Source organism: Erithacus rubecula, assembly GCF_903797595.1.
Source record: "Erithacus rubecula genome assembly, chromosome: 4".
Classification (NCBI taxonomy): domain Eukaryota; kingdom Metazoa; phylum Chordata; class Aves; order Passeriformes; family Muscicapidae; genus Erithacus; species Erithacus rubecula.
The window spans coordinates 5909785-5922716 of NC_136686.1; the positions used below are offsets into that span (position 1 = coordinate 5909785).

Genomic DNA, 12932 nt, shown 5'->3' on the forward strand with positions numbered 1-12932 from the left:
ATCAGATCCCAATCCAGCCTGGCCTTGGACACTGCCAGGGATGGGGCAGCCACAGCTTCTCTGAGCACCCTGTGTCAGCGTCTCATCACCCTCACAGGGAACACTTTCTTCTAATACAACCTAAACCTATTCACAATGCAATTACTTAATCCAAAATGTGCCGCTGATGTACAACGTATCACAAATCCCGAGGTTAGACTCAAAGCCCGGCTCAGACCGGCAGGACTCGGGATCTGTAGGAGGGCGGGGCATCCTCTCGCGAGATCTGGGCCAGCGGCCGCCGAGGGACGTCCTCTCGCGAGAGCGGCGCGCGGCCGGTGCCGCCCCCGCCCCACGGCGCCCCCTGGCGGAGTCGGGACGCGCCGCCCGCCCCTCACGCCGCCATTTGACATCGGTCGGGGCCGGTCCGGGTTCGCCCCCGGCGCGGCCGGAGCCCCGGGCATGAGTGAGTTCCGCGTAGGGGTTCGGGGGACACGGCGGGGCGTTGTCGCTGTGGCCTCCGCCGGGCAATCGGGAGCGCGGTTAGACTTGCGTTGGGACGCCCCAGGGCCGGGGGCGCCCTGAGGTGCGTGAGGGCGGAGGACACCCCTTGCCCCCGCCTCAGACCCGCGGGCCGGGGCGGGCCGGGGACCCCTCACGTGTCTCGGCTGGCGCCGGTGTCGCTGCGTTTTGGGGCAGGAGGCGACGCTCCCCGCGGTGACACCCCCGCGTCTTGTCCCACCGGGAGTGCGGAGGGGACACCCCGGGATCTGTCACACGGAGAGTGCGGCGGTGACACCCCGGGATTTGTCCCACCGGGAGTGCGGCGGTGACACCCCCGCGATGCTCCTGTCACTCCGGGACCTTTGCACCAGCCTTGGAATTCCTTGGAAATTACAGCGCGGCCAAACTGGTCTCCGTGGTAACAAAACCCACAAGCTGTGGGAAAAGGTGGCTTCCAGTAAGGATTAAAAAAGAGGCAGAAAGTTCGGAGAAGGCGGTGGTCGCACAGAGATCTTTATTCTTTGGTGTTGTTTTTTGATGTTTAATTGGTACTGAAAGCCATTAGCAAATAGCAGGAAGTGACCGTGTGTAGTAGGAGCGTTGCTGGGGTGAGTTGGTGCTCTGCTACCTGTTGACAGGGTTGCACTAACGAGCATCTGTGCAACTGGGCACCTCTGGTAGGGCAGGGCTCAGCAATCATTAGCTTCAGTTAGTAGTCATGCTCATAAAAAATAATACACGATAAGAATTTGCTTAAATCAATTATATACCATTTAGTGGAGTTTTTCCACCCCCTAAATGTCCAGGCTAACTCAGAGGTTTAGCTCAGTTTCAGGATCAGGCAAAGGTTTTGTTTTTCATTGGCAGCCAGAGAGCATTTGAAGTTTCAAGGATTAGGAGCAGTGTACGGTAGCCAGCATTTGGGACTACTGTGAATTGCCATGATAGAAACAATGATTCTGCTTTTTGCTGTACAAATGCTGCCTGAAAACTGGAGCTGGGCCCTGGCCTGACAGGGGACAGTGACTGCAGAATTTGTGGAGCTGCATTCCTCACGTCTTTCCCAGCACACTCCCTGTGAAAAGAAACATCAGTGACTTTGCCACATACAAGCTTCCTTTTCTCTGTTGTGGTTGGGCTGGGACAAAAATGAGAAAGTGCATATATTAAACATACACTGTTTAAAAATTTATGTGGATGCAGACAAAGGTGTTAAGAGGTGTTAAGTGCATTGTAGTCTGAATGCCAAATTTATTCCCAGCTCATGGCCTCAGAGGCTTTATTTGTTTCACAGTCCAGAGAATTCCTGGACTGTGAGCTGAGTTAAAGACTGCTCTTCAGCAGCAACATGGATCTCTCTAAATCAATTTCTGCAGTTCAGCCAGTTTGTGTGGAAGGTCATCTTTCGTCTGGGATATTTCTGTAGGAGATCTCACTGGAGGGAGGAGCAAGTCTGTTTCCTTTCCATGTTGTATTTGAAAGAGCTCCAATTGCTAAGTCAGGGTGAATAAATTAACTACCTGTGATAGTGCAGCAGTCTGCTGGAGACCTGAATATCTCAAATCCATCATATGGAAGGTTAAATGCAAATGCTGTCTGAAAAACAGGGAACCTGCACATGCCAAAATGCTGATGGCTTTGATAGCACATGAATCCCAGAAAAGATAGGTAAAATGTTTAGTGTTGAAATATCCTTTCTTCTACTGCTTAGCTGGGACAGGGGCAAAAGGTTAGTTGAAGCAAATCTGAGGAGTTCTTTAAGCTTGGCTTAAAGATCCTGGGCTATGATTTGTGAAGGTGCCTAAGAAAGTTAGAAAATGAACCTGAAGTGATTTTTTTCTTGTAGCTGAGGAAAAACTCAATCTTTAATGCTTACAAAAATCTTTATTTTTGCAAACAGCCTGGCTAAGAAATGGATTTAGTTGATTGTCTCTATTTTTAGAACATTTCCTAAACCAAATATTAAGCCTGATATCAACAAGGCACGTAAATCTTATAAACCTCTATCCCTGCTGTTTGATTCCTGAAGACTGTTCAAGGAGTTTAAATAGATTTCCTTTTCAGTAGAGTAAGTCCAATTTTAAAAGGAAATAAAAACATAGTCTGAAAATCTTGCTCTTGAAACTTAACCTACCAAGCATGAATGTGAAAAAACGCTGTGCAAAGGCCAGTCTTGTTGGCAATAGGCACAAGCATTTTGCAAGTTTAGCAGTTCTGGCAGTCTGTAATTCCTGTAAACCAGTGCTGCAGGTAGAAGGCCGATGTTTTAAGGGTGCAGTTGGTTCATTTCACTGAGTTGCTGTCTTTTTCCATGCTGTTGAAAATGTCACAGTTCCATTCCATGCAGTGATGTTCATGTTCATTTACAGGCATGAACAAAACTCGAGCCTTTTGTCTTCTGAACCTTCCCTGAGCAATTTTCTCTACTCTGTCAGTCTGAGCTGCTCCTTCTCTGCTGATTTAAGTCTTCACTGTAATCCTTCAGCTTTCTCTTTTTTGTTGGATTTACACCTCACTTATCCTTAAGTACATCACTTAGGAGGGCACATTAAAAAAAAAAAAGCAGCATAGAAAGTGCATGAGTTCATGTGACCTTCTTTTACTTTGTGGTGTTAGAAATGAGCTGCACCATTGAGAAGGCGCTGGCGGACGCCAAGGCGCTGGTGGAGCGGCTGCGGGAGCACGACAGCGCGGCCGAGGCGCTCATCGAACAGACCACGGCGCTCAACAAGAGGGTGGAGGCCATGAAACAGGTCTGGGAATGGCAGCACTCACAGGGAGCCTGCTGGGGGCAGTCCTGAAAGGCACGCTTGGCTCTCATCTAAAAAGAGCTTGTTTGTGTAGTTTGAGACTGTGAAAACGTTTTCACAGTTACTCCGTTTTAAATATTGAAAACAAGAGTTTATTTAGAGAACACTGGTAGAAATGGGCTTGGTATCTGACAAACCACTCTGTGCTGTCTCTTGCTTTGCTCTCCAATACTACAGAATTTCAGCTTTAATCATACAGAGGCTTTGACATTGTGTATAGAATACTTTGTATTTGCACTGTCTGCTCTGGTTTCCATAGAGCCTCTTGGGCTTTTTTGTGGTCATTTCTGATGTTAAGCTGCTCAAGGCATGTTGTTAGATTGAGTGAGGCTTTGACAAGGTAACTCCTAGGAGAACGTGAAGGTGTCTTGTGACTTTCCATATGGGAGTTCATCCTGTCACTTTAATGAGCCCAAGATATGTTTATGGGCCTATAAAATAATAAAACCCTGCGTGCAATTCAGCCCTGTAAAACTAGTCATGCAGAGGCTTCATAGCAAGAGTATTACATTTCCCCATCTGTTGGGAGGCAGGATCCATTGACTTGGGCCCGAGTCACTTGTACCCACACAGCACTGTGGTTTAAGGTTTTGGGAAGCCACAGTAAATGTCAAGAGGTTAATACCTCATGGTTTGTCTTTACCACATCTTTATGAGTTTTAAAGTGCCTGATGTTGAACTGGGCCTGTATTAACTGAAGGTTAAATAGCATCCACTACACACATCTAAGGTGTGAAACTTGTTTAAAAACAAAGGTGAAGCTTTTGTGTCTCTAAAGGACAGGATGTCTGCAACACCTGGTGTGTGTGTTTGATATTATTATTTAAAAGCAAGCATTGTCTTCCTGGTTACAGGCTGTGAGTGACAATAGAACTGGTGCTTTGTGACCTGCTGAGTAATACCTGCCTTTGGTTACTCAAATGTGCTGTGCCTTGTTGATTTGTTTTTATAATAACCAGTACCAGGAAGAAATCCAAGAGCTCAATGAAGTCGCAAGACATCGCCCTCGGTCTACTCTAGTGATGGGTATCCAGCAGGAAAACAGACAGATTAGGGAATTGCAACAGGAAAACAAAGGTAAGATTTAAATATTCTATTCTTTTCAAGCTCTAGCCTACTGGAAACAGTGAAACTTTTAGCACTGATGTTTTTTTCAAAACATTGCTGTAGAAGAAATTTTTTTTTCTAATTTCAGTTTGTCAGTTTAACCGATCATAATACAATTCAGGAGTCCTAAAGTCCAACCTCTGGGACTGATGAGGAAAATGAAAGATTCAGGAAAAATTACTTTTTTCAGTCCTTACCTAATGCCCAGCACAACTGAGGAGATAAATAGAACTTAGTTCTGCACTATTGGGATCTTTTTGGAGGAGTGTTTAATCACTGCTGAAAATAGTGGGAACAGTCAGGACAAGTTGTGGTGTAAGTAGAGAAGTATAATTCCTTCTGGAATTCTGTACACTAGGAATGCACTGTTCCTCCAGGAAAGCCTTAGCTATTTTAACAGTTCAAATCAGCAAAGGATTCAGTGATCTCAATTCAGATGAGTCTTACCTTATCTCAAGGTTATTTGTCCTTTGACTCAGTGTATTTTGAACAGAAGCATTTTTCAACTCTTTTACCAAGCTGCAGATTAAAACAGATCTGTGAACTCCTTCCTGCCTTTTGTACAGCGTGGCTCGTAGTGGCTGGGGTAAAGCTGCTCAGCCACACTCCAGATGGCTTTTGTCAGCCACAGCCACTGAACACCAAGTCACACCAACAAAAGACTGTTACTGGCCAGGAATTGTCCCAGGCTGATCACCATCAAAGCCATTTGCAGAGTCTGTGTAGATTTCATGGTGCAGGGAGTAGGGACGCTCAATTACGGGCTCATTTCAGTTTTCTCAAGCTGAAATACTTGTGCATTTTGCTTTGGTTCTCCATGTTAAACTCTTAACTGCATTTTAAATTCTGTTGGCAGAACTGCGCACATCTCTCGAAGAGCACCAGTCAGCTCTGGAACTCATCATGAGCAAGTACAGGGAACAGATGTTTAGGTTGCTTATGGCAAGCAAAAAGGATGATCCAAGTATAATAACGAAGTTAAAAGAGCAACATTCCAAGGTAATAACTTCACTGAGGTTTTTTGCTTTGTTTTTTTAGTTAAGACCTTAAGTTTGTACTGGAGCAATTCAAAGCTCACTTTGTGTCAATTTTTGTGCTATTGTACTACTAACGAGTCCTAATTTTTATAATCCACTCCATGCAACACAAACAGGAAACTATCAGTGGAGAAAGTCAACCTTACCAGCTTCTCATTTATTGAAACTTTCAACAGGTAGCACTTTGTTACTGCATTTGCTTAATTTGCTTTTGTTTCACTTTAATCTTTTAGGCAACTACCCTGTTACACTGCCAGAGGTTAGTAATAGTCAGACTTTTAGACTAGCTTTAATTTATGCTTGTGACATCACCAAATAATTAATAAACCTGTGCTTAGGGAGAGTAGGAGGAACAGCTTTTTAAATTCAATATTCAAATATTTTTTCCCTAAATTTTAGAAATAAATTTTAAAAATTAAAAGTCCTTTCAACTACTGAATAACTGGATGAAGCAGAAAACACAAGTATATATTGAGTTACTCAGTAGTCAAAAGGACTTCTAAATTTTGCAGGAATTCATTATTCTGGATCACTAAAAGATCTCAATAGGAGTTTTTTATCAAAGTATTACATTTCATTGAAAATGTAGCTATCATTAGAGCAATGCAGCTGTGTAGACAAAGGTAAGCTCCAAGTGTTTAATAATCTTTGCCCTCAGCTAACTTAAGTTTGCAAAGCCATGTTAGGGTCTGCTTAATGGGAAAGCAGAATTTAGGAATTTTATTGTTGTCTGCTTAAAACGTCCTGTGTGTGTAATTAGTGCCATTGGTATGAAAAAAGTTAGTGGATTAGAACTGTACCTTTAACAAAATCTGGTATCAATCATTTTCAACAGAAGTTGGCTCAGAGTATTGTATAGTATCTGCTCCAGCTTCAGGAGAACCCACACAAGAGGGTAAAATGAAATCCATCCTGAAATGGGCTGTGATAGTTCATTTAGGAGCACTGCAATGGAAAAACAGGGAAAAGAAACAAAAACAAAATAACATCTCATAGTGTAATTGGAATATGAGATTCAGGCTTCAACATATTCATTAAACCTCTTCCTTCATGAATGCCTTATGAAAAAGATTGATCACCCTTACCCTGACACATAGGATTTCTGTAATTTCATCCTTTATTCTCTAGCTCAAGCTTCATATTCAGGAAGATTGAATAGTGTTGAAACACTTTTTAAACACTTCTCTACTGTTAAGTAAAAAATCCATTATACCCAAGGAGTTAAGCTCCCTGTTCCCAGTAATGCTGTTTTCCCAAGTGGCAGCTATTATTTTAGTTTCTGTTTACAGATTATTACAAGAGCATCGATTGCTGCAGATGAAGAAGCACTTCCTTTAGATAGAGCAACCATATCTTTTGATAGTGTTAGTGGTAGCAGTGGCTCTGATCTTAAACATGCTCTTGAATTTGCTCAGCTGAAACAAGGCCCTAAAATGGGTGTGGCCCCTTTTTGGTTTTTTATCTCTTTGGAGAGAAACAACCCAATGTGTACTAAATTGTGAGATAGACAGAGGCTTTCACTGTCATTGCACTCTTTGGTTTTACCCCATCTAAGTTTTCCACAGATGCCTTCCAGAGCAGAGCCTTCCAGTTTTGTTAGGAGCTGACCTAGCATCATTGACCTTGGACCAGACCCAAAGTTGTATTGATCCAGAGGCCACATGAGCTGGGAGAGCAGGAAGCAGGGAGGACAGCAGTATATCTGAAACCCACAGCTTCTACTCAGTCCTCAAGGGTGCATGCTTGCCTGACCACAGCTTCCTGTCAAGCTAAATTTGGGAGCTCTTTAAAAAAATTTTTTCATGTCATCACCTGCACTAGAAACTGAGAAGAAAATAAAGATTTACAGCAAGTTCTTCCCCACCCCCTCACACAGAGTGGGAATTTAACAATTGCTGAATTATAGCTTGGGCAAATGGAATGGCAGAGAGGAAAGGGTTGATGTTTATTTCAGTAAAGGGTGTTTGTTTGGGGTTGTAAGTTGACGATTCCAGCTGAGGCAGTTCTTTGTGGTAGTTTAAATGCAAGGTGATCATCTTCCAGCTGTATGGATCTCCCATCAAATTCATCATTTAAAGGTGGGATTTAATTTAGGCTCTACCATCCTTCATTTCAGCCCTCCTGTCCTACTTTTCCTGATACTAGCCAGTAAATATTGCAGATTTTGTTCCAGGGTGAGCTCAGGCTCAACTAGACTGACATCATGGCACAGCTGGAATAAAAGACAAGTTGAAAAATGAAAGCTGTTGGAAATACCTTTAAACTGTCTGGCTTAACTGAGCAGCAATGAATTCCAGAGGAGCACAGGCTCCTCATGCAGCATTGCAGAGAAAGGCAGCAGCAACCCTTCTTCCTGAACTCTGAAGTCCAGAGCCCAGATAAGCTGGAATTGGAGGTGGAGTCAAGCAAAAGTATCTAAAATAGAGAGTGGAAGACAGGCTTGAGTTTTGTAATATATGACATAATAAAGATGACCACTGCAGGTGCTCTTTTTTAGAGAGAAATGCCTGTCCATGGGCTGGTACTGGAAATCAGGTTTCAAACACCTGGCAAGAATGTGGCTTTCCCTGCTGTTCTCACAGGAGTGGAGAGTTTTGCATATCCAAAATAACACACATCAGTTCCTGCTACACAGGAGGGCCTGGCCAGGGAAGAACAGCATCAACTTGTAGCCATTTGGAGGCCAGGGATCACAGTTGGTTAGGTTTCCATCAAATTCCAGTGAGAGGGATCACTGTGGGGCAAACCAGGTTTATTTAAATAAACAGGACCACTGTGGCTGCCCACACTGTAAAGTTAGAGAGAATTAATTTTCAAAAATTGAGGTCTGCGATAAAAAATGTCACAGCAACTAAACCACGCTAAATGCTTTCCTTTTTGTCAGAAAATATACCACTAAGATATTACAAAATCTTGTGTCTCAGGAGCTGCAAGTGCACGTGGACCAAATTACAGAGATGGCAGCAGTAATGAGAAAAGCCATTGAGGTGGATGAAAGGCACGGCTGCAAAGAGCAGGAGCGCATCAGCCAGCTCGAGGTGAGCAGAAAGCTGCAGAGGCATGGATATTGGAGGGAGTGAAGATCCTCCCAGGTGTTTCATGGAGTTACTGTCCCCCCAGTCACTCTTTCATCTCAAGGAGGGAAGGCTTAAAGCCCATCCAAGAGAGCAGAAGGGTCAGAAACCTCATGTGCTGATTTCAAATTAGTGTTTTACTCCTTATGCCTTAGTTTGGAGTAAGGGGAAGGTTTTAATAGTTACCCTGATTTCCTTCTGGAGTCCTATTAATTTCTTTTTCTCTCTCTGGTTTTTAGCAAGAAAACAAAGGCTTGAGAGAAATTCTTCAAATCACTAGAGAATCCTTTCTGAACCTCAAGAAAGAGGATGCATCAGAGAGCACGTCCCTGTCAGGATTAGTGACAAGCAGTGATCTGAGCCTGAGGAAAAGCTAAGGACTCTGGGAATCAGGAAGCTTCAGTTGCACACTTAAACCAATGGAGCATCAGGGGGCACTGGTCAAGCACTTGTTACTGAATAGGGCACCAGCAAGAGAATGCATCCAGCTCCAGCTCACTGGCTTTTAGACTGTGTAACTTAAATTCAGCTGGTATTCTGCAATACCCTCAGTGACAGATTGATTGCCATAGATCTAACCTCAATAGGAAATGGATTAATGCACTTGCTGAATTGCAAATTCTTTTTATATGAACTTGTTTTACAGATGAAAAGTGAGATTTCAAGTAATTTATATAAATTATTGCTCATACAAAGTTCAGTGCAACTCTTAGATAATAAAGGTAAGATTTCAAGTCTGATCTCTGCCTTAGAAAGTAGTTACTTATCAATATGCTTTTGTGCATGATCCACATAGCAGTTTTTCCTTTATTTTTTTTGTTTTAATACTCATTTTGCCAAAAACCTCTTTAATGGGAGGGGCACATAGGCAGCATAAAATTAAGAGATTTCTGTCATTTAGCCTTGGGTTATCACTTTCAAATACAAGGCCAATTTTTAAACATAAGGAATTGTGTCAATCAATAGTTTGGAGTTTTTAAATGAAACAAGATTCTTTCAAATATGTGCACTGAATTGTATTGTGAGAACATGGAAAGAGCTGTTCCCACTTTGTTATTCTCAGGAGCACAGGTAGCAATAGAATTCTGCCTCGGCTTTTACCTTTAGGAGAGGAAATCCAGCTCAGTTCTCTTTCAGTAAGAAGTGACATGAGTCCCCTGCCTTTCTTCTCCATTTGCCTGCCCAAACTTCCTAAGTGAGGAATGGCAACTGGAAAGCATAAAAGCAGTAGCAGCAGAAAGGGAGGGTGGAAGAAGGAGGAAAGCAGCTTCATGGCAGAGTTGGCAGCCTGCAATTAATATTCTTAATTTTCCTTTCTCCAGTACTAACTAGTCATCAAGAAGGTTTTAAAGTGAGTTAAGCAGAATGAAAACTATCAGCTACAGAAAACTGTGGAACTACAGCTGCCACCCACAGTTTGACATTCTGACTGTTCAATAACCCACCAAGCAACATGAGCTGAGCTGTCCTGAAATCAACCACCACTTAGTCAAGTTTGAATTTCAGTGACAGCAACACAGAAGGAAAAAAGCATCTAACGCTTCCAAGCATCCCATCTTCAATACAGCATCCTGTGCCCCAGCAGAGCTTCCCTGAGCTTGAGGTAAATGTTCCACAGGGCTAAGGGGGGAGCTTTCAGTGGCACTGAACTCACTTAGGAGCAGCTCAGTATCTTTGTTCTGTTCCCTCTGTTGCTGCTTCTTCCCGTGGTGCTTTTAAGAGGAAATAAGTGAAAAGGAGCGTTAGCAGGCAGTAATTGCTTGTTTTCAGTGAACTAATACACATGCTGAAAGGACAGCTAAATCAGGTCTCCACATTCTCACAGCCTGCTTTAGAAATGGACAAGCTGCTGCTTCTCTGCAGAGCACTTTAGCATCTTGCTAGGCCTAAGAACACATTGAGGACATTTACATCCATGGATAAAAGTTATGGCCATTTCCAGACTTGTGAAACAGCCAAGGGGAAATTTTGGGGCAACATTTTAGCTCAAGCACAGAATATTCTTCTCTGCTCTTATATTATCTGTAAAGCTTTGCCAGTGCTTCTCTAATTCAGGTTTTGCATTTGCCGTGGCTTAAAAGCTGCTGACTTACCAGAAGCAACATCTTTTTTTTCACTGGACTGTTCTGTTGTTGCAAACTTAGAAGGAATTTTGGATTCTGTTGTTGAAGTTCTTGTTTCTAGAGCATCTTTTCAGCCATGCTCTGGTGTCAAGAGGCATTTCTATCCATTTGATGCTGAATTCAGCTTCATGGCTGACATCTGGTTTGGCTTCCAAATACAGGAGAGAGTTGTTGGTCTGTGGCAGTACTTTGAGGTTGCTCTATTATGAAATAATGCTTGATTAGTGTTTATTTTTGTAAATTAAGAGAGAAATGTGACTTAATTTATCTACTCCTAGTCTTCACATTTGATACGTCTCCCCTGTCATTCCCCTGCCCTGATCACTTTAGGATTTTAAAGAGCCTTCACAGTGTGTGGAGTGACTATTTTTCATTGCATACCTGTTATTTTTGTAATGCAGATGGCTTGAAAAGGATTTATGGCTAGAATTGTGTACTGTACAGTAAACTTATTTTATCAATAAAGTTGACTGAAAACATGGATGTCTCCATGACTGAAGCAAGGTACTGGCTCTGAGATGAGCCTTGTTCCAACACAAGACAAAAAACAAAGTAACCACAGCTATCCTATGTGGCAGCTGCTCAGCTGAGGGCAGACTAAATTGGACTGGTTAGTACAACTGAAAGCTTTAAACAGCCTTGACTTTTTTTACACACACATGGAATTAGAAGACTTAAAATATGGAACTAATGGCACTGTTTTCATGCAGAATTACATCTACTGGGATCCCTATGTAAATGCCCAAATGAAATTTACATTGGCTTAGGGAGTCTCCTTAAGCACTTTCTGGTTAAAAGAGGAATTTCCAAGTCTGCTGCTGAGTGTAAAGCTTTTAACTTGTTCTTTTTGGAGAGCCTGGAGTGTGAGTGTCTGAGGCACAGCCAGCAGTCACTTCAGCCAGGAGAGCACTGCTGCTGCTCACAGCATGAGGGTGGATGAAGGTGAGACCTTAAAGCTCCTCCAGTGTCACCTCCTGTCCTGGGCAGGGACACCTTCCACTATCCCAGGTTGCTCCAAGCCCTGTCCAACCTGGCCTTGAACGCTGCTTGGCATGAGGCAGCCACAGCTTCTCTGGACAAGTATTTTGTAATTTGTATCAGTTCTTACCAAATGCACACTTCTGTTATCCAGCCGAGCTGATGAGACAGCACAAGTCAACTAAATGCAGGTTTGAGTGGATGCTGCATATAGAACTGCAAGAAGTCATTCATTTGCATTCCCTTTAGCACAAGTGGGGTTGAACAGGAACTGTGTGGGAGGAGGGACTGAGTTCCTGCAGCCTGCAACCACTTTCCTGTCCCCAGACATTGGGAGCCAGTGTGGCCCTTGTATCAGGGAATATCCTTATTTCCCACATGCAGAAAAAACTCACCTGACAACTGTCTTAACCAACTGCTCAGCAAGGAGGGAAACATGCTCATTGCAGTCTTGGAAGAAGCACTTCTCAGGCACCAGCCAGAGAACAGGCACAGGGGAAACCCGCCAACTCCAGCTGCAGTCTCTTTCCATTTCCCAAGGTGAAGGTTTACTTTTGGAAGAATGGCAGACAATGATTTCTCTGCAGTGCTCTCAACACCAGAAATCCCCCAATCCATACACCAGAGACTGGCTCTTCCAGCAGTGAGCAGCAGTAGAGTTGTTTTTGAGAAGTCAGTTCTTGGAAGCTCAACACAGCACACCAATGGATGCAGGGTGATCAGCACCTTCCCTTTTCCAATACTATATTCAAGAACACCGTAAACAAATTTTTAAATGACTCATCTGCAGCTCATTACATTCCTGGCTAAGCAAACAGCAGCTGCCTCCTACAATTCTCTATCTGCTTCCTGTGTATGGGTTTCCCCCCCCCACCCTCAGCATTCTGAATAAACACCAAGTCCAGCTCATTTTGAGCATATAAGATAATTTGTTGTTACACCAAATTAGATGGAACTGGTGCTTTTTTGATAAGACAGCCTTGTGAAGATCTAGTTCTGAGGCAGGCAAGGAAGTTCTACACAACCCTCCTTCCTGCCACTCCCTCTCACCCCCAAAATGAGCTCATTTATTGCTCTGGTTTGAAGTAGACTTCTCCCAGTGTGCAAGGATGCACAAAGCCCTTCATGCTCAGCAGGAGTCAGCTGGCTGCTTGGGGCTGGGGGCTAGAACAGACCAGCTCTGAGAGCAATAAAATAAATATTATAAACAACAAGCATCTGTTGAACACACAAGTGTTATGGGAGCTGTTGTTTCCAGAGAAAACTCAGACACCAGAGCCTACTAATCCAGGATATGGGAGGGGAGGACAACCAGATGGA

The 12932-nt window shown here is 43.4% G+C and overlaps 1 protein-coding gene across 2 annotated transcripts; it reads left to right on the forward strand.

Annotated features, from left to right (window-relative positions):
* The first annotated feature begins 286 nt into the window (after positions 1-286).
* Positions 287-11113, forward strand: FGFR1OP2 (FGFR1 oncogene partner 2). 2 transcript variants are annotated; one of them, XM_079303208.1, is made up of 6 exons: positions 287-445; positions 3100-3236; positions 4253-4370; positions 5257-5399; positions 8362-8475; positions 8751-11113. In XM_079303208.1, exons 1-6 carry the CDS (start codon positions 442-444, stop codon positions 8886-8888), a joined length of 654 nt encoding a protein of 217 aa, XP_079159334.1. In that variant the 5' UTR covers positions 287-441; the 3' UTR covers positions 8889-11113. The 2 variants fall into 2 exon arrangements, with proteins under 2 accessions (XP_079159334.1, XP_079159335.1); XM_079303209.1 differs by having other exon boundaries at positions 307-492; positions 3055-3236.
* The last annotated feature ends 1819 nt before the right edge of the window (positions 11114-12932 follow it).

Bases quoted from the DNA above. Each gene is read 5' to 3' on its own strand.
- FGFR1OP2 (XM_079303208.1), top strand. The intron at 4,371-5,256 runs GTAAGATTTAAA...TTCTGTTGGCAG, and splicing joins ATTGCAACAGGAAAACAAAG to AACTGCGCACATCTCTCGAA. The intron at 8,476-8,750 runs GTGAGCAGAAAG...TCTGGTTTTTAG, and splicing joins AGCGCATCAGCCAGCTCGAG to CAAGAAAACAAAGGCTTGAG.